Source organism: Dermacentor variabilis, chromosome 3, assembly GCF_050947875.1.
Source record: "Dermacentor variabilis isolate Ectoservices chromosome 3, ASM5094787v1, whole genome shotgun sequence".
Classification (NCBI taxonomy): domain Eukaryota; kingdom Metazoa; phylum Arthropoda; class Arachnida; order Ixodida; family Ixodidae; genus Dermacentor; species Dermacentor variabilis.
This window is the reverse complement of record NC_134570.1, coordinates 58,302,381-58,325,752: the sequence shown is the minus strand read 5'-3', so window position 1 is coordinate 58,325,752 and position 23,372 is coordinate 58,302,381. Positions and strand designations below refer to the sequence as shown.

The window sequence follows — 23,372 nt, the reverse complement described above, 5'->3', positions numbered from 1 at the left end:
AGTGACATACGAGCTATGCCGAGGCATTGCTTTGGTGGCCCCAAAAGGTGCCTTTTAAAAAATGTGGCAAGGTTGCCACGGCAGCATCTCAGCTTGAGAAATCTAGAAGAAACGCTGGAGCGAGATCACCACAAGCATCTCACCACGTATGTACCTCCCACTGGCTTGCACGAAAAAATTGTACGTCCGTCAGCCTTGCTTGCTTTATGCGACGCTTGCTGACATCCTTCTCCAAGGCATCCAGGTGCTCCACATACTGAAGGGGAATGTCCCTCGCGAAAACAAGCCCACGAGGGACTGAATTATCGACAGGATCTCCCACGGAGACAAAATTGAGGCAGCCTGCCCTACCGCATCAGTGCTGCCATTGTGGCTGTCACTGTTGCTATCACTGTCACTATCGCTTTCACATCTATATTTATGTGCTTTCTTTTCACCGGCAACATCGTGCATTGCCGGTGATCAGTGGGTGGATCAGCCATCTTCCATTTCGGTGGCAAGTCAAACGAGGCTGAGAAACAACGTGGCCAGGAATGACTTCAAAGCAATGAACAAGGAGAAGCACGAGTGACTTAACCTGTTAGCAGAATTGTACAGAATGAGGGCCAGAGAATAAAGAACCAACTGTGTTGGCCGAGCGAGCAATCTGGGAGCACTGCCGGCAGCGTTATCAGCGTAGTTGGTGCAGTCCATTCGTGTTTCAGAGGGTGGTGTGGTGCAGAGCTATGGACGCAGCCTATTCGAGTTTCAGAGGGACTGAAGGGCGACGAGAGAGATACACGTGAGGCTGGCGTGCGTCTCTCACGGAGAGAAGCACGCGGCGGCAGTTGGGGTGGCGGGAGATCGTGCAGCGGCTCGCATTTCACTTTTTCTTTTTTCTTTTCAAGGATTTCGCATTCCATTACTTTTCGGCACGGACACCCAGCAGCCAGACTTCATCGCTATAACCGATAATGCGGCATGGGGACATTGTAGTAAGCAGGTTATTTTCTCATAGAAAACATACAAAAGCTGACGGTGCAGCAGCTTTTCATCGTTATAAATGATATATTGTTAAAACTGGCATCGTTATAAGTGGGTTCGACTCTATTGTCGTATTTGCAGCTTCGACAAGCTTATGTTCGCACTCCTCGAATTCAGCTCGAGTCAGCAGCTTCCTTGGGCAGGAAGTTTTGAGATGCTCCCTCAGCGAAAATTATTATGGCACGAGATGCCAACTCACGTCGAGTTGGTGAGGGTCAAGCGGCCCGAAACGCATGTTGTCGTTTTCCTATCGTGTAGCGTTTTGAGATGGTGATGGGAAACCGAAACGAAATCGAGCTCCCAATTGGTGCCGGAACACAATGCTGCCAGAGAGAAACATGATGCTCACTTCAGCTGCCTGCAGCAGGGAATGGCAGCGTGTTTGGGTTATCGCCTATTGAAGGTGTGGAATTCGCTACCAGTGTCACTGCGCCACATGCACCGTGAAATAGATAAGTAAGGATGCTTACTGAATAGCTATGAATGTGACATGTGATGACCCGCGAGGATTGAGTGTGTGCCGGCATTTTCACGTGGCACGGGCGGGCAGTTACTGCGGGGAAGTGGCCGTGACGGGCGCTTACTGCTCTCAATCGCACTTGCCTCGCGCCTTTTCTTGTTCACACGAGATCTCTCGGCCAGAAAGCGTATCATACAATCATAGTGTGGTGATGTTGGCGCTAGCATCATGTTTTCTGGCAACGTATGAAGCAGTAAAAAAATAAAGTGTAACTGTATTAGGTGATTCTTCCGTGTTCTCAGCCCCAAACGTTGGCACTGAGAAAATATATGAAACAGGATCGTATCATTAAGGTCCTACTGTACAGGCCTTCAACCAACATTCCAACCTCCAAAAGGTTACTCAAGTGTGCTTGGCGAGTCACCTAGGAGAACTCACCGACGACTAGCGACACACATTAAACAACCAATAGTGCTCACACATTCTCACATTCCATTCAATCGCCAAAGCGCGGCCAAAATACAAAACTTAATTACCGTGACTGGTGGAGGAATGGCATGCTGGAAGAGAATGTCCTTGAAATGGTTCTCGTCCAAGATAACATTGTATGTGCCTGAAAGAAGCAGCAACAAAAAAAGAAAGATAATAATAAATAGGCAAATTAATTAAAAGGCAACAACTTATTTGCGAGAGCTAAGTATATTCTACAAACTAACGAGTTGGTAAGATAGGTTCTCACAAATGCTGAGTCATTTGCACTAACAGCATGAAACCAGGCACTTCAATATACTGCAATATGCCACAAATCAAATGTAGAACAAAGTAGAATCGGTAACGAGGCAGCAACAGTAAAAACACACTGCCAAAGCCTTTTGAGCTCCAACATTGATTGTCAAAAAAGCGTATATATTTCATCAATTCTTAACTGTAGCCAAACAGTTTTCTATTTAGGCTAAAGGGTAATTACCAGGAACAAGGGTAATGTATCAAGGGGAACAGACATTCTGTTGGCAACGTACCTCCAGTGATTTTGGTAAGTTTGCAGCACACATGAACTTCAGCTGCCAAGCCAACAACACTGCAACGAATGTTGCATTTGCGCATGGTCTGTGGAATGACAAAAGAACAAATCGTTAAAGTGCACTGTAGGCAGTGGCTACAGGGTGTAGAAGTTGCTTTGAAATTACTACTACAGAGAACTGTGGCACTGCAATAATTTACCTAGCATGGATACATATATGTATTTTTCTAATCCTGGCACTTGTGACTTACGACTTCCTTGTGGCATTAGTAGTATTCACTACAAGTTATGTTCCTACATTTCCAAGAAATCCTACTTTTCTAAATGCACCGTGGTCCGAAGTTTCTGTGCACATCCATATTTACTGCAAATTGTTGCATTTATAATACAATAGCATTTTGCTGAAAGTGATCAATTCGCAAAGTCACAAGGCCGTTTGAAGACAGAAAGAAATATCAAGTTTAGACAAATCCAGGTATTACCCATCATTCCCATGCTAGTTGAATTGTCATGCTTGCAGCTCCCATAGACACCAGCATGTGCAAAAGTACAATGTGTGTTAAAGGGACAAAGTTTGGTAAAGTGCTTTTTTTCAAGGCTCGACATGCATTTATATTGTAGGAAAAGGTTGGCTACTAGCGGAGAAGCTGAAGGGCAGAGTTCCCCTCATTGGATTCTGTGTCTGAGCCCCACCGCCGAGACATTACAGTAAAACCTCGTTAAACTGTACCCGCTTAAACAGTAGTTTCGCTTCAAAAGTAGTAAAGTCAAATCCCCAACTCAGCGCCCATTGAACATAATGCGTTCTGTATCCACATAGACCATACCAGCCTATTTCATACGTATCAGTTAACACGTAGCATTTCCACTTTTCATCGCGCAAACACGGCGGTACTTCGTCTCCATCGGGCGGCCTGGCAGAACAAGCCTCAGAGATCTGAACAATGGCCTCCAAGCGCCCTGTGCGTTTGCGCGTGAAGCCACATCAACATCAACATCATTTCGGCACCGTCTCCAGAGAGCGTTGTGGCATCGTGTATGCGAGGACTCGCGTCATGCCGAAGCTCTGATAAAAAAGATGCCAGGTGCTCAACATAGAAGAAAAATTAGACATTGTTCATGCTGTTAAACGTGACCCAAATAAGTCAGCGCTGTGACCCGAAGAAGTCAGGGCCTACTGTTGACTACGGTGTGTGGCACTTGGTTTGTGAAGAAGTTGCTCAGCAGCGCTGCTGCGACCACGAAGTGATTTCAGCTGCGAGGTTCGACTTTTCGCCATCGTTGCCTCTGTTTTGGCGAAGTTTCGCCTAGTGACAGTGATAAGGATGACACGGAAAGCGACAGCACGGGTGATTCAGGCCTGACAGTGGCAGAAGCTCGGTGTTACATCAGACTCACGAATGCAATCGTCGCGACGAGAACAGCACCCCGTAAATGAAAAGGTGCCCCGCGACTTCTGCACCGCTACCACGCCCACACATGGGGAATATGCAACAACAACGAGGAATCTGCAATGCGAGTGTTTGCCGAGAAGAGGGGGCTGGTTGAAAAGCTGGCTCGCAGCTTCAGTAAGCTTCAGGCTGCTGTTGTCGCTGCTAGGCTGCCGCGGCATCAAATGAAAATAACACTTTTGTCGCATGAAATAAATAAATACTACATGTTTTTTCCCCTTTCATCGCAATCTCTCTTCCGTTTTTGACAGGTAAGTGGGTGATCTCATGCTATTTCGGTTAAGCAGTACTACCGTTTAGTACGTACTTTTTTCGAGCTCCAGCCAGCTACGGTTTAACGAGGTTTCACTGTAGTACGACAACACAGATTTCAAAGTTTCTTTCACATGTTTAAGCCACTCTTGTTCTGAGAAAAAGCTTTTAAAGTTCACTAGGTGCAATAATTAGACCCTTTGCAATGCAATGTAGCCCATATTTATCGATATGAAATTAACCAGTCCCACATAGGCAACCAAATTTTTTGACCTCACAACGAACTAGGGCGGGAACTTTGGAGCCTTCCCTAATAATTTAGGTGCCTTCGCAACCAGTCGCACATAGGCAACCAAATTTTTTGACCTCACAACGAACTAGGGCAGGAACTTGAGAGCCTTCCCTCATAATTTAGATACCTTCGCAGCAGCACCATGTACCCCATAGAGTCAATGTACAAGAATGTCTAAAATTTCGGACGCAAAAGACCTTCTCCATCCGATTTTCCTGACTTTTGCCATGACCGCAAGTCCGAAACGACATTAATCGACGCCATCACTGCTGCCATCCTATTTTGCCGCCTCAAACCGGTGCTCTCGCAAGCAGATCCACTGGCAGCCGTAACCACCACTGCAGCAGTGCTAGGCCTGGCTATTTCTATGTTCGCTACCAAGCTTGCTGTTCGGTGCCATGTTTTTAATTGAAAGGATTGACTGCTGTCGGCAATGGCGCCGACTCCGCCTCTGTAATTTTACCCAATGGCTTCAAAGCTTGGAAAGCACGAGTTGCATAATGCCGGTTCCCGAAAGTCAGCTTCCAGGAGTGTTATGCGCGGTGAGGCATACACAAAGGTATTGCAGTGTACCATATCAAGAGCGTGAAGGGGCAATTGTCACGGGACACGGTATGTATTCCTTAATTATAGACGTGTGCACTCGCCGTCTCCTGTCGCAGTACGAGCTTCGATGCGCCTAATATGTGTACTGGCAAGCCTTCAGAGCTATTCCGAACGTGCCTATGGCGATACAAGCCATTGGCGGCAGTAAAAGGCATGCATTCATTTTTTCAGACTGCCCGATTTTTTGGATGTTGTTGCAGACCCTATGGAGTCCAAAAAACGGACGTTGACTGCATACTGGAAATTTAATTTAGCAATCCAGCTTAACTTAACACCACTCTTTAGCACCCCTTTAGGTTACATTGCTGGCAAGATGTGAGGGGCAGCAAGCACCTGAGCAAGCAGGTGCTGACTACAGCAAAACAGCAACGAAGAAGCTGATTGCCAGAATAATGCACTCAACAGCATTTTTTACATGCAGTGACATTACCTAGACTTGGCTTTAGAGGAAGCTTTAGTGTAAGGCCGCATTCCCTATTGAAATACCGGTAGAAATGCTGCAATTATGCAATCGCTGAATTTTTTGCCGTTGAGAGATGCACAGTACCCACATTGCTGACAGGGACACTGTGCCTGCGACGTTGGTGCATGTGGACTACACTGTACTCTTTCTTCAAGCCAGTGGAGTTTGCATTGCTCACTCTGTCTTTTTGTGAACATTGGCACACACACTCTTGTATTGTGTCCCTTCATTCATTGTTCTGCTGATAAATGTGTTGCAATTTTTCACAAATATCCCTTTGCTTTTTCACTGTCTGCCAGGCGCTGCCAGTTCAAGCCCTGTGTGGCTTTGGTAGGACGAACTTTTGTATTTTTGTTAATAAATGTATTATTATTACAATCGTACCCGACTATATCGAACCCATTTACATCGAATTATTCTGTATATCGAACAATTTATGAACACGGTATAGCTACAAGGAGTATATACAGCAAAAGTTACACTTACATCGAACAAAAAATAGCTGCGACTCCCTATATATCGAACATCAAGCTGTGCAAAAGTGCCCCCAGAAGTTGGCTTTCCTTCACGACGGTGGGGAAACCCGGCGACACGGCTCCATCCAACCGCTCTCCCTACTGTGAACACGCTGCGTCGGGCGAGCCGTCAACACCCCCCTGCAAAAAATGATTGTGGCCTGCCCAAACCGCTTGCTCAAATAGCCAATCAGAGGCTCCTGTGCCCTGGTCATGCAAGACGGCTCAAGTGTGAGTTGTCTCGCTGCTTTTCTGATTCATTGTGTTTGTGCCTTGAAGGCGTTTTCCTGTAGTGTTGCCGTGATGTAGCAGCAGAATTTGCCTTTTGCCGCGAGACTCGAAATCATGAATCGAACCAAACGCGGTGAGAAGTCGGATGTCGCCACAGCATGCAAGATTCTGAGCAGCACTCTCAGCACAATCTTGAAGAATAAGGGGGAGATTATAGTGCTAAAGCAGACAAATTCGCGACCTGGTGCCTGTGGCGCTCAACGCATACGCACGGCCGTGTACAAATGGTTCATTCGAAATTGCTTCAGACGTGCCAGATTCCACGTACCTGGTGGTGACTGAAAATTCTGATGTGTGCAACGAAGCTGTTGCAGGTGTTGCCGAAGTTTGGAGCGAGCTGTCAGAATTTCCGGAAGCTGTTGACGAATCAACAGCTGATGAGTTTGTGAGTGCGGATGATGGTGTCGTGACCACACGAGAGCCCAAAAACGAAGATTACATTGCCAACATCGTACCGAGCACCAGTGAAAGCGGGCACAATTAGGAAAGCAACGACGATCCTTTGCCCACATCATGCGAGGTGATTGGTGGACTCGCACAAGACTGGCGCTTCTGTGCGAACGTGGAAGGTTGTGGCCTCATCTGCTGAGACTCTTTAGACAATGTGAAGAAGTGCATGCATCGTAGGCTGCGAAATTGCCCAAGCAAAAGAAAATACAGGACTATTTCATGCGAAACTAAGCTAATTCCATCAATAAAGAGATTTTATAAATGGCATGTGCTTTTATGACGTCCAATTGTCTAGCAGGCGTATATCGAATTATGCCCTACATCAAACTGATAGGCATTTTTTTGCGAGTTTTATATAGCCGGGTTTGACTGTACTACTACAACTACTACTACTACTACTATTATTACCTGCAATAATATTTGCATTCGTGAAGCCATTGCGTAAGAACACTTAACTGTGCCAAGAGTAAAAGGAAAAGTCACTAGAGGCCACCTCATAGCAGGCTCTTTAACTGAGATGTGTCTTGATGTCCTAGGAGCTTGCCAATGGATGGTGTGGCAGACGGAGCATACATGCTGCTCCATGCAAGCTGAATGCCTTCTTAGATTGCGAAAGAGCCTCATAGTGTAGACCTAGACTTTCCAGAAGTTCTTCAGGTGGCGCTAGAACTTTCTCAAAGTTTTTAAGGAGGAACGAGGACGTCGTCGTGAAGATTACATGAGTGTGTTTGAAACTTATCAGTGAGTTGGGGACTTATAACCAATGTTCCCAACAATTGTGTTCAGGGAATAAATGAGTGACTGGCATTCGATAATCTACCTTCTGGAATATTCGTAATCTACTATACGACATTTGACAAATTTTCACTACTTGAACATATGCCAGCAAGATATCCTACAGCTTTTGCCACCACGAAAGAGAGATGCCAGTGAGCAAGACAACCTACCTCAATGGTTGTATGAATGTTGCCAGGATCACAAGTGGTCAAGCTTCCAAAGATGACCAATACTTCCCGACTGGTGTGCACGGGCAGGTGCCTGGGAGAGGGTTGTTGCACCATTAACAAAACAGCTGACATCTGCACGGATGGCATTATGCCAGTCCCTTGAAAAACTTTCCTCAAAATCTGCAATACATCCGTATCCTTACTGCTTATATGCACACATAAAGAAGGGACTAGCTATTATGCTAATGCATAGCACACTGAATGTGACCTGGAGAGATTCATCTATTAAGCACAAGTAATTTCCCCTATGTTGTCCTTGGTGTCAGTGTTTGTTGGCTTCTTATGATATGTATGTGACATGGTGCCATATGTGCAGGGCTCAAAACTTGAAATGTGAACAATTCCTAAACTACTCCAATGCTTTGTTTAATTTATAGGTTCACCTATATTTGTAACAGTGGCCTAATTCAGACCCCAAAATGTATGCTTCGGACTACTCCATGCTTAGAAACTGGCTACAGAGCGTTTACATGCCCCACTTTCATGTAGTTGCACATAACAAATGTTTGTTGCTGTTCATGTTTCAGTGTTTGAGCATTGTACAATAATCACAAATGTGCCAAAAGAAAGCAAAAATATATGGTTCGCAATAGGTTTGGTAGTGGTCATACTGGTATCCAAGAGAAAACTAGGAGTTATAGCAAAGCCACTGCGGAAGAACAGCACATTTTACAAAGCTAGGACTTGGCTTAACGGAACCAGTGGTGGAACAGCCATTTCACCTTTCGGCACAGGTCCTGGCACAGCAGCAAGTACTATTGGTGCAGAGTCCAATGTAAGTGTGCTTACCATATACCATGCAAATTTTAACTGACATAGTCTATATGTTGTGAAGACAGGCCTGCGCGAGGCCTACCCTGCAAGCACAGCCAGGAAAGGACAAGACACTCCTCCACACTGCAACGCACAAAGGGCGCTATGGCCGGGTTCCACGATACAGCGCAGAGAAGACTCCACAGACAGATCGTCAACAAATGCGTGTTTATTAACCCAGGATGCAACACAGTGCGACAGTCATGGCTCATGGGGGCAAAGTTGTGCAACACAGGGCCCTCAACACTATTGCATTAATAAAGTACCAGCAAGATGGCGCAGCGGCACTACATTGCACGTACGTCAGAGAAAAATTCGGAACACGCTTAAGCTTCACCTTTAAGAGTGGAATGCGATAGCATCCAAAGATTCCCGACTGCTTCTCATGATTCCCGGCAACTGCAGCTTACGTAATCGTAATGCTATGCACGAAGGCAAGCTTTCTGGTAGAAATGAGGCCTCTTGCCTGCGCCATCGAAGCGAGTGCCATCTGGAAGGCGTTGCGAAAATCCGGGCGCGCCACTCCATGTATAGTAGAAATGCAGGAAAAGGCGTTTGTGCTTGAGCGTCCGCGTAACAGAATTATGTTTTCTTGTATATTCAAATTACAATCCGACACTATCATGTCTGTAGGTTGTGTGTAAGTCCTACTTTACGATTTTTCTGAAGCAATTTATTTGGGAAATTAAGTTAGTTCAGTAACGCTTCTGCACTACACAAAGGGCCTGCGCCGTTAGGCATGCATGGTTCAGAACGATGTTTCGCTCAAAAGACAGTTGACGCAAGGCGCCAACACCAGATAAGGGCCCCAGACACGGGGCCCTTATCGCTATCGCATCAGAAATGTGTGAATGACGAACCGGACGACTGCGGTGGGCCCACAGAGTTTCTCGCTATATAATGAGAAGCTCTAAGAGTGGCCCTCTGCTTCCTTCTATGACGATGATGACACCATGCTGTGGGTTTCGATTTCAGTTGCGCTAGCTGCGACGCATCGACACAAGGAGATTTCGCTCTTATGCGTGCTTTGGCAGAGGCTCGGCGCAATTTTACGCTAAAATGTCGTTTTCGCATAGGATGGCACAAAGACCCGCTCTCAGTGCAGTTTGGCGCAATTGGCGCAACTGTTCCACCACTGTGGAGCCTACCCTTCAGAGGTCACAAAAGACAAATACGAGGTAAAGGTAAAGCAGTAGATAAGTGTTCAAGGGAACCCAAAGCATCACTTTCACTAAAAACAAACCTTTTGTAGGCAAGAAAATGGCAACCACAGAATTAGCGCCTGCACATTATTCCATGATGTAAGACATCCTGTTTTGAATTGGTGAAATGTAAATTTGTAAATTGCAATATGTGCTGCAACATAATTAATTTAGACATTAATCAATGAATCATCATTAATTTGTTGAACTTGTATTTCAACTACAGCCTTTCTCGAAGCTTAACTGTCACTTTGGGACATTAGACTCCACAAGTCAAACAACCGCCAATTTCAGTTAATGGTAAGTGCATTTACACTCACCGTAGGACATCAGCTGCAAGCTCGAGAGAATTCTGCAGAGAGGGTTCTCCTGAAGGAACCTGCGTCTTGCTAGACTGTAGCGCTTCTACCACCTTCCCAGCATTCCCTGTTGTTAGACAAGATGAAAGCAGCAGCTCAGAATGCAAATGATTTGGGTTCTGGTGACAGGGCACTGCCTTCAGAAGCACTGGACTGCCAGCACAAGGCATCAAACACTGGTGTAACAAATCTTAACAGCTATGAATAACAGCAAGAACTCTTACTGTGCAATGCTTGGCACATCTACAATGTGCATTCACTGAAAGAAGGCTTCCCTGAAGCAGGTTGGAAACCTTGCAGCTCAAGTTAACCCTTTCAGATGTCATTTTATCCTGTTGATTTAAAACTTACTTTCACCGCATTTATCTTCAGAATCACAGAAATCGTACAGCTGCAGAAAAGCTTAAGAATTTTCAATTGTTTAGCGAGTTTTGTCGAGGTTACACAATGTGGCCTCCCCGTGAGAACTCACTACAGGAACATCAAATATTTTGTGTTTCGAAAAGCTTGAAAAGCACTTATCCAGCCAGTTGAAAATTATGCCTGGTGCATGACATTGTGAAAAACAATGAAAGAAGTAAACCCACCACATACGTACAGCATAATGACACCAAGTAAGAACACCCAACCACCTACCTTCCCACTCATTTTGTCAAAACATTTTGCACGTGTTCTACAAAACTGCAGCACAATGCCAATAATAAGTGTTTTAAAATGTATGCGACAGATTTTAAATATATTTGCTTTCATCAATGCTTTCGCTGTTGATGCACTATATTGGTGTACACAGTAGTGTACATCATTTTAAATGCCCTTGAAGAACATGGCATCAGTGGCCGTATTTATCAGTGGATAGCCAGCTATCTTCAAGAGAGAACGATTTTCGTGACAACTCTAAACGGTGAAACAAGGAAGCATCCAGTCTATCGTGGGGTGCCTGAAGGAGGTGTACTGAGCCCAACTTTATTTCATGTCATTCTTGTTGGACTCGTCAAAGAAGTTGCAGGCGCAGTCTCGGTCTCTGTGTATGCAGATGACATATGTATATGGACCATGAGCTTAACGCATTTGTAAGTACAAACGAAGCTGCAGTGTGGGGTGTCAATAAGGTCAGCATACCTAAACAGTCGAGGACTGCAGCTCTCACCGACAAAAAGTGTAACCATGGAATTTACATGGAGGTCAATGGCCTGGTACCCGGTTATGATTCATGGGAAGATTATACCTTCGGTAACCCACTACAAGTTTCTCGGAGTCATCATCGACCGTGACTTATCTTGGTCGAAGCACATCTCTGCATTAATAAAAAGCTGGACAGCTTTACTCAAATCATTCGACATATGCCTGAAAAATCGTGGGGGCCATCCAAATCATCTCTTCTGCAGCTCTACCAGGCACTTTTTGTTGGCTACCTCCGCTACAGTGCGCCTGTACTTTCTCGGGTTAGTACAACTGCTGTACACACACTTGAAAGTGCTCAGGCTCGTGAACTGAGAATTTGCCTAGGACTCCCACGAAGTGCGTCTACTTGGGGCACTATAGCAGAGGCATGCGCATGCCCAGCTCGAGTTTATCTGCAACATGAGCCATTGCGAGTGCATCTAAGGCTACTGACTAGACACAGGAATCATCCACTGACAAACATCACAAGCATACAGCCTGTTGCCGCCTACTCAGAAGCCGTATTGTCGCAGCAAGACTTATTGCCATCGAATTTCGAACCGCATGACATACCAGAAGTTCCACTCTGGACGATGGCAAAGCCAACGGAATAACGAAGAAGTCGAAAATGCCACTTGCAGGACTCAAGCATTTTGCGTTATCCTACATTGCTTACCGTAAAAACCCATGTATAATACGAGGTTTTTTTCCTATTATTAGCGTCCCAAATTTTCGCTTCGTACTATATGTGGATCCGAACAATAATTTCAAGTCAGAAATTTGGGCTAGAAGTTTTGGTTTCGTTAGTGCTGCATGGATATGGCTTGGCTTCCTTTTTGCTGCATGGCTACGGCTTGGTTTCGTTATTGCTGCGCGACTACAGCACCCTTTCTTTACTATTGAGTGTGCACCTTGGCAGCACACATCCAAACCACACTTCGCGAAGTGCATCTTTTTTATTCCACATTGAAGGACCAAGATGTCCGGACCACAAAAACAGTGTTCAGCTGCTTTCAAGAGAAAGGTTACTTTAGCCGCACAGGACATCGGCAAGAGTGTGGCCGGGAGGCAGTTTTGCGTCAACGAGGCAAGCATTTGCGACGGCGTCGACAGAAGGAAGCCCTTTTCGCGTGCAGTGAAACGCAAAGAAACTCTCGCAGCCCGAAGAGTGGGACATTCCCGGAAATCGAACTCGCCCTGACGGAGTTCGTATGCCAACATCAAGCCGCGCATCTAGCTGCGAATGTGGAGCTTATGCAGGCAAAAGCTAAGGAGCTTGCAAGAGAGAAAGAGCTACCGAGCTCTGCCTTCAAAGCAAGCAAGCACTGGATTTATCACATGTGCCGTGCTGAATTTTCCTTACGCCACCGAACTTCGATTTCGCAAAAGCTGCCCGAATCGTTTGAAGAGCTGCTTGTGGCTTTCCAGCCCCAGATTATTTCGCTGTGCAAGTCCAAGAACTTCCAGCTAGGGCAAATCGGCAATGCTGACCAAACGCCGGTTTATCTGGGCATGCCATCGCCCCTCCCCGTGCACAAAAAGGGCTATAAACAAGTTTATGTCTGGTCCACTGGCAATGAGAAAACGCGAGTTACCGACATGTTGTTGTGCATGGCAGACGGATGCAAGCTCCCGCCCTATGTTGCTATGTTGTCTTCAAACACAAGACAGTGCCTAGAGGTGAGGAGCTGCCAAAAAAATGTGGTTGTGAGATGCGATCAGAAAGGCTGGACGAACGAGAATCTTTTGCACGACTGGATAAAGTCCGTCTGGTGTAGGCGGCCCGGCACACTGTTATCATTCCTGTCCATCCTCGTGCCGGTTGCATTTCGTTGCCATTTGGCCGACACAGTGAAGAGGCTATTGCGCGAATCCGGCACTGAACTCGTCGTTATCCCAGGTGAGATGACGCCTCAACTGCAGCCTTTAGATGTTTGCATGAAAAAGTCGTTCAAGAATGTGGTCAAGCGGTGTTACGCATATTGGATGCACTCAGGTGAGCCTGCAGTGACGCCAACCGGGTGGCTGAAGCGGGCTTCGCCAGCCACACTATGCAAGTGGATTGTGGATGCATGGGCCAGCATACCAGAGGACCTTGTGCCTCGCGCATTCAAGAAGTGCGGCATCTCAAACGCGCTTGTTGGCACAGAGGATGAGTACCTCTGGGAAGATATGTCTGACAAGGAACTATCCGAAGAGAGCGCAGCAGAGGAAAACAGCGATTGAAGCGCGGAGTGATAAATAAATGTTTCCTCGAGTTTTCATAACTCGTATGCGGGTATATTTTTTTCCATTTCGCGTCCCAAAAATTTCACCTCGTACTATATGCGGGTTCGTATTATATGCAGGTTTTTACGGTACATGTATGGATACACCGACCATGTTTTTGCAGATGGTTCTATAACGCAGACCTCTTCCACGGCGGCTTACATGGTACCTGGAATGGGCATCGCACAATGGTTCAAGATAGCATACAGAACGTCGTCTACAGCAGCCAAGTTGACTGGAGTTCGTGAAGCAATTCACTGCACAAGTGCAACAAAGCCTCGAGAAGTGGACAGTGTTCTGTGACTTAAAACTAGCACTGCAACTACTCAGCAATTATATGAATCACAGAACAGCATATAGTCCTCTGGTTTATGATATCATGTCTCTGCTAGCTGAGGCATCTCAATCCGGGCATACCATCGTGCTGCAGTGGATTCCTAGCCATTGTGGAATAGCTGGAAATGAACAAGCTGACGTGGAAGCAAAAAAGGCGCACACTGATGGAAACATTATAAAAATTCATTTTTCCCGGTATGACATTAACACTTTGCTCCATAACTCCATCAAAAGCTCTATGGCACAACAAAGGGACAACCCCGAACATCAGCAAGAGTGCCTCCATAGACTTGACGCTGGTTTACTATTCCGGCTTCCACTTTGGTTGCGGAGAGGCCAGGAAACACTCATCCATCGATTGCGGCTGGGTGTGGCCTACACTAACGGATACCTTCACAAGATTGGACAAGCACGGGACCCTGACTGTAGCGTCTGTCACACTCCCGAGACAATAGCTCACATACTTTGCGTGTGCCCTCAATATGCGGCCAAACGAAGAACACTTAGGTCTAGTGTTGACTGCTTGGACTCCCACCCCTTTTCGGAAGAAAAGATTTTGGGCGCATGGAGAAGAGTTGACTATGCCCAATAAGCCATAAAGTCACTTTTGTACTTTCTATGTGAGAGTGGTTTAAACGATCGCCTCTAGAACCTGTGAGATGTGCAGACAGTGGGAAATGTCTTTACGCGATAACTTTTTGTGTGGGCAAGGTTACTTTTGAGTGCATTGTGTCTACAGTGCGCATCCCCATATTGGACAACATGTATATAGTATCTCATTGTACCATAACATAATCACCTGCCACCTACCTTTCCCTACATTCCCACTTCCCCTTTCCCCAGTTAGGAGTAGCAGGCTAGACATGCTCTCCAGACCGACCACTCCTCCTTTCTCTTCATTAAAATCTCCTCCTCCTCCTCCCCCGTGTACATAGTGCCTGAAAGGGTTGGTTAGCCCTGTACAGGCACTTGCATGCGTAATAAAATGTTATGCATGCACCATGCCCAATGCGTATATCGGTACAACTGCTCCCACAAAACATTTAGCAGCAATGTTTACCCGCTACAGCATTAAGGAAATTTTTTCAATAACAGCATTTTACAAGACAAAGAAATAAAGCATTTATTAAACTCATACATACCATTCCAAAAGCAAGTACCTAACTGTGAAACAATTTAAAATCATAACAAACTCTCCATTAACAAAAAAAATTTAAAACAAAGCTTCAATTACTGTTATTTATGGATCGTACAAAAGAAACAAGGCACAACAGCAGCAATAGGTTCTGACGAAGGCCCATCCATATATTGAAGAAAACAGACTAACCTGCCAATTCACAAAGTTTCTGTGCCCTCTTGTTACATGTTGAAATGACACCAACATTACTGATGGGATTCTGGTCAAAGAACTCCTCCACGAACAGCTCCAGCATCTGCAAACAAAGCGGCAATGCATATTTTTTTAGAAATTGCAACTTATTGACACATTGTGGTGATGGTGAAGAACAAGGCAGAGCCAAGGTGGTGAGTCACAAACCAAACTCTTTATGGGGCAATCTTGTGTCCAGTGAAACACTCAAAGCACAATCAAAGAGCCCAGAACTCAGCCATTGAAACCTGGTCTTCAGTTCAAGTGCACCAACTATTTGTACATGGCTTCCTGTATATTCCAGTGCAATCACTGGCGCAGTGTATGTGTCAAAACGTTAACCACTAAGCGCTTCAACCATATGATCTGATTAAACAAGATTCTTTCATATATAATTGGCAACAACATTCAAGGAAGTTCCTATACAAGAAGGCGCGTCTTGCACCAAGCGGCAAACTTGTAACAGTGGTTAGATGGTGAAAAACGGTCACCGAAAAAGATAAACAATATATACATGTCAGTATGTAGTACTCAACATTTGGTTTAGTGCACTAGTATTTCACCCAAAGTACAATGAAAAGGATAAGGGCAAACACGTGCAAATGCCCTTGTTCATTTTGTTGTCTTTTGCATAAAAATACCAGCGCACTAAACCAAATTATGTCACACCATAACCCCAGTTAATGCGTCGTTGAATGTATTTCAAAACCCACTTTTTTTCTTCTGCTGTTTGGGAGTTGTTTTGTGTGCACCACATTTTGGTAGCAGGAGTGGACAGAAGCTCCACTTCAGTGCAGTAGGGAATAAACAGAATAATGAAAGTACATTAGCAAGCTAAATATTGCGTGCATAAACGCCTTAGCAAAATCCAGCAAGATAATCGCAACTGCCTGTCCAGTGTATCAAAGGGGCCCAGAACCCCCTTTCTTTGAAGCCTTAAGAATGCTTTGGAACCAGTGATGTGCTTCCTAGGAATATATTACTAAAACAATCTTTTTTTTTAAATACCCAGCATGAGCGGAGCATGGGAGAGGCCTTTGCCCTGCAGTGGGTGTAACCAGGCTGATGATGATGATGACGAGCAGAGCAATTATGAGCGAAGTATTTACCTTTCCCATTCCCCCTCAACATCCTCCGTTCTAAATGTAGCGAGGCAGGGCCCCTCCTATTGCATCACATTTCATTCCTACGTAGGTGGGGACAGCCAAGAGCGAGAAGACGGCAGCAGTTTTTCCCATTAGTGTGCATTTCTTATACAAAATCCAAAACAAAGATTTTCAATTACTTGAGCCTGTTTAGTTAATTGCATCAATTAATATGTATGGAGTAAGAGTAGGAAGAAGCACACTGGTCCAAACATCTGGCTTGCTTTATGTCGACTCTTTATAGAAATATGCTCCATGACAATGCACGACAGCTGCCGGCAGCTTCGAAAAGGGTGAGCAGCAGGCCTCTGTGTGAAAAAAGGGAGTTTGGAGAGAGCAAAACATAGCACTCCGCTTGTGAACTGCATGCCCCGTGCACAGCTGTAAAATTTGGCTGAGATGTTCATAGTTGCATGGACTATGCGTGAAGTGTGTTTTCTGACCAATCCTGAGGTGCAGTTCAGGGCTCCTTTAAAGCAGATATGGAGTTGACTTTGAAAAAGTTTAAAAAGAAAGGGTGATTAGAAGTGAAGTGGACCGGAAATAACTTACAAGGCACTAAAGATGCTCTTGCACCTGCAGCTATTTGGGAATGTCTAAACAGTGATCACATGTTTCTTGATCGCTATTAATCTGGTAGAATATGAGAGGCGCCAAAACGAACATCTCCAAAATAATTTTTGTAACCTGGAATAACCAAGCAGCCAAAATTAATTTGGAAACCGCAACTATGGCATGCGGTACATCGCAGGTTAACACAACCGGGCAAAATTGAGTGGTCAAGCAGAAGTGGCCAAACGTTAAAAGCAAGGCAGTATGAAAGTGTACATGGCAAGATCTTTGTCTGGCTTTTGCTAAGCAGTGACAAGCACCACCACTCCGTGTACACCGAAGTGGCTATGTAGGGTATAACAAATCCCATGTGTTATCAATATCAATGAGATGTGAAGAATATACCCGGTTGCTATGACATTGCAGTGCTGAGCTCGAGGCCGCAAGGTCCATCCCAGCTGCAGCGGCCATATTTTGACGGGGCCAGAATGCAAAAATGCTCGTGCACTTAGATATAGGGGCATATTAAAGAACCCTAGGTGGTAAAGATTAATCTGAAGCCCCTCCTTTACAGCGTGTCTCATCATCATATTGTCGTCTTGAGATTGACGTTTTGGCACATAAAGCCCCTGAATTTATTTTTAGATGTAATACATATAAATTTCAAACACTAAGAACAGTGCAGTGTCGCCAAAATGTTTTTACAATTCCATTTGTAATGTTACAATACTGAACTGCCTTAAGAAAAACACAGCAGGTGGAAGCAGGTATGAATCACTTCTCAGCCATAACTCGAGAAGAAGCATTAAAGGAATCAAAATAAATGTTACTGGCAGTTGATGAGAATCACCAGAGGCAGTGGAAACATTTTCAGCATTCAGCTTTTGTGAGAAATGTTATCTGGGAACTCTGATAACAAAGCACTACCTTCAGTGTGCTGATGAGGCGTGTAGGCTTTAGATCCGGTTCAGACATGGATTCAGAGAAGTCTACAACAACATACAAGTGTCTCATCTGCAAATGAGAAAAAAGCACACACATAATTTTTGCCTGCCGGCACTGTGCACTCCGAGGTATAGACAATGGCAAATGTTTACAGGGCTAGCGTTCTACGAAAAAGTTTAATTTCTGAATAGCATGCCCGCATCAGCACCTCTATACATGTGAATAGAGAGTCAATTTCTCCAGTTCATTCAAATAAAAGCATCTTGTGCTTTCCTAAAACCACAGACACAGGTTAAACGCCAGGTTCCACGCTTTCACTTTTCATACTGAATTGCCGCATCATCTGGTGGCATTTGAAATGCACAACACATGCATTCTTAGTTGTCGGTGGTGATGCCACTAGAACGCCTCACACAAAGTATCAATGTTCTCGAAAACCAGCTGCTACAAAGTTATTACACTCTTGACATATTGTGTCACCTGCACCTAGCTTTACGTTACACCAGATTATTCTAGCTCATCATTCCTGGTTTAACTATGAAAAGAATGAAAGCAGTTATGCACGGTGGTGGACAAAGGATCTAAAAAGATCTTGCCTAAATGCGCATTATTTAGAAGATATACTAGTACACACTCCAAATCCAAATAGCAGGCCGAGTGCACAGGTTCCATACACAGCTCTTTCTCAGGTGTCATGTCCTGTAAACATTTGACACAGGCAGTGCATGCAAAGTGCAACAACATACGCTAGGAAACGATTTAAGCAAGCATTCCTTTGACACTATAGTTTCTATAGCAGCTGCTGGGCAAAGTTCAGATGACAAAATTATATGCTGTTGGTGCTTGGTTCATTTCAACCAGACCATCGTCTGGATGTTTACAAAACTCTGATCAATTGCTGGCTCTGTGCACGAGTGCACAAACTGAACAACACATTGAAAACAAAAGCTTGTCAATAACATGAAGCACAACTTTGATTAATAGCTATGTCAGCTACAATATTGCATGTAATGAATAATGTGAACTAGCCTTGCAGGTAGTAACACTTTTCATGCAGTTCATTCCTAATAACCGGACACACCCATACCAAAATATGTATGGACCAGCTAGCCATTGCCAGCTATAGCTGCTCAGCCTCTTTTTTGCAAAAGGGTTCACATAATATGAACACGAGTTGATCATTCTACCACCATCTCAGAAGCATGTACTGGACAAATGCAATGTGTCAACTGCCAGAACGTAGTAAAAGATGTGAGCTAGCCTAAAAAGCATGAACACCTCTCATCGAATTCATTCCTAATAATAGTGTATCACCCAATCACAGGAAAAAGCAAGGGCCAGCTGGTTGGCCTTAAATTTTATGCACTATTATGCACATGATGTGTACGCAAGTTAGTAGCATCACATGCAGGCTGACCAACACCCAGAAGCCAGAAACATATACGATACTAAGAAATTGGAAAACACTCAAGGGATTTTTCAGATTAATGCAAGCACTTAGCAGGCGCCTGGGCAAAGACTGACCATCCCGAGTCGAACATTTTTCTTGGCCAGCATCTGTTTGCGCTTGGCCCTGTGGACAAAGTCCAGCACGCTGGGCTGCAGGAGGCCAGACTCATCCTCCTGAATGGCTTCCCTGCAGTGCACAGACAACATTCTCGATGTTAACACAGGCTTCAGACTTGTCAAATGAAAGATACGCAAACGGCAAAGCTAATAACACGACACATCACGAAAATGCTCTGTCAGAAGTGCAACGAAAGACACTCCTGATGTTTAATTATACTCAGTTCGATTGTCACATAAGCAGGTAAGTCTGCTAATGTGGCCTGCAAAATTAAATTACGGTACGCACGTTGCAAATGAGCCCAGTAAGTGGTTCAAGTTACTAACGCTTATGTTTGCAGCAGGCAACCATAAAACTTTGCACACACGTATGTTCCATCATGAAATTTATTCATAACCAAGAGAAACACATAAGGATACAGTAGAATGAGCGCTCAGTTGCAACACGGCCAGTGAACTCTTTTTAAGGTTATACAGAGCAGAGGACTAAACACAAGAAAACTTACTTTGTCTTGCTAAAAGAAGTTAAACATAAACATGTTACACACATTACCAAAGTTAAAAAGGGCAACTTCACAAATGGCTTTTCTTTTTCTTCTCTTCTTCGCGATGTGCCCTATAACTACCGGCAAGGAATTAGAAGAATCTGATTTGAGGATTGTTTTTGCCTGCTGAAGTTCGGTTTCACTTAAACATAACCACGGAAGATGCGCGCATGGGAAATGATATGAAACCATCACAATAGTGACCAACAAATGAATTTTTTTTTCTTCTCTTTAAGAAAATAGAGAGCACAGTGCTGCCAAATCGTGAAAGTCGTGTATTCTTTTACATGTTTGAGGTGAAAAGGGAGCCGAGAAATATTAATAAACAGAGCGATGGTGCTAATATATTTGCAAAGGACAGCAGAGAATACATCAACGCATTATACTACGTAAACATAAGGGCAGAATATTCAACGCTCACTATTTCGCCGGTCCGAGAAGAAATTTAAATGAACCGGCTTTCGGTTCATAAAGCGTATGTTAAACTGCATGCGACCGCGCGCGCGCGAGACACTTGCCGGCAACTTTCTGAAGAAAAACAACGCTAGAGTTAACTTCACTATTATTGTCTAGCGAGAAATCTTCCTTACACGTCCTCTTACTGAATAAAAGAACGTCATAAGCGTGCGTCTAAATGGGATGTAGAAAATAATTTGCAGAGATGTAGGAAGTCGCAATGAAACATGCGCACCGGCACTCACGTGAACCGGCTTTTAGTTTTTTCGCCGTATTATCCCAAGACAAGACGCTCGTATTAGAGTCTAATGTGTGCTCAGCGACAAAAACGCCTCTTCCACGTGAAACACAAGAAGGCAGAAAAATTAACTCACCAAGTTCTCTCATATTCGGTCTCCCACCGATAACCTTTGCCTTCTTCTTCGTCCGCCATCTTGACGCCAAACATGAGTGGAGCGCTGCCTGGCCTCTATAAATTAGCACTAGAGGACGCCACATGTCAGTCAAGTCACGAAGCGGCACGTTTGAATTGGCTGTTGGTTATCTCTACAGTTATTTCAGTTTTAGCTCGAGCTTACCGAGGTACCATTGAAAACCGGGCATTTTTGTAAAGTTAGACACAAATATAGAGTCATACCAACCAACTAGATGGCAGTCTGTGGCACACGACTGCCATCGCCGCACGACAACCTTCGTGTGGAGTCGTGTCTAACGCAAGGCGCATATGTTGTTGATCATTTACAGTACGGACCCTTACTCTGCTAACATATGGGAAGCACATTTTCGATCTCTGAAGTGTCACCTTGATGAAACGTATGGAACAGCACCCCTGGCACTAGGCGCCGTTAGCATTTGCCCCAGTTAGGGTGACTAGAATGACATTCTAGCCACCCTACCCCAGTGTATGCCAATGGCGTGGCCGGGGGATGGGGAGGGGCAACACAGGGAACTAAGGTGTTTTACCGGGTACTTGCTCCCCCCTTCCCCTGCAATATTTCTGTGTTAGCATGTGCCCTACCAAGCAGCCCCCTCCCCGCCTCCCCTCCGAAAAAAAATAATGTCTACGCCACTTGCATGCATGTCTCTTCAGCAGGACTACGACCGACTCACATATAACTGTATTTTCATTCATGCAACGGTAGAAGGTTTATTACTACTAAAAAAGGAATGAGCGCCAAATTTCCATTTTCTGAGCTTCGCGCCAAATCTTAGCGACGGTGTACGACAAACGTGACGTAAGAGATTTCAAACCAGGTTTAACCTTCATAATTCATTTAGAATGCGATGCAGTCATTCACCGATAAACAGTTAATTACATAAACCCGAGTAGAATCAGTCAAAACTCAAATCCACGACGTCACGCGTCGAGCATCAGTGGGGCGTGCGGGAAATTCAAAGCGGTATCGATCACCACACCAGTCTTTCGTTTTTACGATTTCTCTGGCTTATCCAGCCTGCTCGGACGGTAAGGACGGCCACTTTACTAGTGCAGAAGCGCAATTTACGACTGAATATGTAGCTCTCTTTAGTCATATAGTGTTCCTCTTAACATATGTACTTTGTTCACCACGCTCGGTTCGCGGTCGCCGTCTCTGTTCCTTGACGTACTTTTTTCTTTGTGCAAGCGGAGTTCGGCCGGAGGAACTTTGTCCCTGGGCTCATGGAGTTTCTCACTACATTACCTAGAGGGAAATCTGACGCTGCTGCGCTGTGGTATGCATGGGAATGCCGGTATATTGTGGATTCGGGTTGGCATCGTTCTCGTAGAGACAGGACACCTTGAAGACGCGCTTGGCAAGCACCGTTCCGTCTGTCACAATGATTCATTTTCTACTAGAACAGCACGTGAAAAGCTGTTTTAGCTTTATTATTACGCGAAAACATGTTTTGTTTAACTATGAGAACTTGTTATTGTGTGTACGACTACATGTTACGTAAAAAGTATCAGCGGGCCGCTAAAGTTGGAGGACAGATGACAAGGTTCGCGCTCGCTTTGAAACAGTTGGTCGTCTGTTCTTGCTTTTCTTCGCATGGTCATGCATTGTAGGTGAGTAAAGATGTAATATGCGGAAATGGAAACATTTTATGAAGATTTTACTTTGAGAACGCGTTATTTGCGTAGCCATATCCACGTTTTAGACGAAGCCTCTTACAACACCAGCCAACACGAGCCTCGCAGACACATATGACGTCATTCCCATGACGGCACGGTGCCCCCTTAAGAAACTCCCATAGACGGTGGCGCCAGATTACCCTCTAGGTGTTATAGTGAGAAGCTCTATGCCTGGGCTGCTACTCTACGTATAGGGAGAAGAGGAAGGAGCGAGAGAAAGCTCGGATGCCGATGATGATAGCTGTGGTCGCGCGCAGTGTGCTATACATACACGTGCGATGTGCTACACTCAGCAGGTTATATGCGCACGCACCAGTCGTGCTGCGCTGAAGCATGTAGTGAGACTGCGCTCTTTGCTCGCAGTGAAATTCTGTGCGCTGCTCGACGTCAGTGCTCACGCCACGCCAGGCTAGTGCCACAACTTTCTATGTCCGCTGGAAAACAGTGATTCTCCCGCCATCTCCATCCTCATCTTGCTTGATGGGAAATAAACATTATTATTATTATTATTATTATTATTATTATTATTATTATTATTATTATTATTATTAGTTCATGCGACAGCAGGGTGTAGAGAACAGTTAAGTGCACCGCAAAATATTTCAAATGTGCTTAATTGCAATTTCTATGTCCACTTTGAGAAACGCGTATTTGGTTTTAAGAAGCCGTGCGTGAGGGAACGACACATGTTTTTGAACGTCCCACTCTACT

At 44.9% G+C, this 23,372-nt stretch overlaps 1 protein-coding gene across 2 annotated transcripts in view; it reads right to left on the bottom strand.

Moving 5' to 3' along the window:
• The window catches only part of Ssl1 (general transcription factor IIH subunit 2 Ssl1), a 34,851-nt gene extending 13,837 nt beyond the window's left edge, over nucleotides 1–21,014 (bottom strand). For both annotated transcript variants that reach the window (XM_075685269.1, XM_075685268.1), the window contains exons 1-8: nucleotides 20,923–21,014; nucleotides 19,506–19,617; nucleotides 17,964–18,050; nucleotides 15,298–15,403; nucleotides 10,167–10,272; nucleotides 7,772–7,862; nucleotides 2,503–2,590; nucleotides 2,020–2,096 (exon numbers count right to left, since the gene is read on the bottom strand). In XM_075685269.1, the coding sequence (XP_075541384.1) occupies nucleotides 2,020–2,096; nucleotides 2,503–2,590; nucleotides 7,772–7,862; nucleotides 10,167–10,272; nucleotides 15,298–15,403; nucleotides 17,964–18,050; nucleotides 19,506–19,617; nucleotides 20,923–20,996 (741 nt within the window). In that variant the 5' untranslated portion in view covers nucleotides 20,997–21,014. The remainder of the gene's footprint in view (nucleotides 1–2,019; nucleotides 2,097–2,502; nucleotides 2,591–7,771; nucleotides 7,863–10,166; nucleotides 10,273–15,297; nucleotides 15,404–17,963; nucleotides 18,051–19,505; nucleotides 19,618–20,922) is intronic.
• Nucleotides 21,015–23,372: the final 2,358 nt, after the last annotated feature.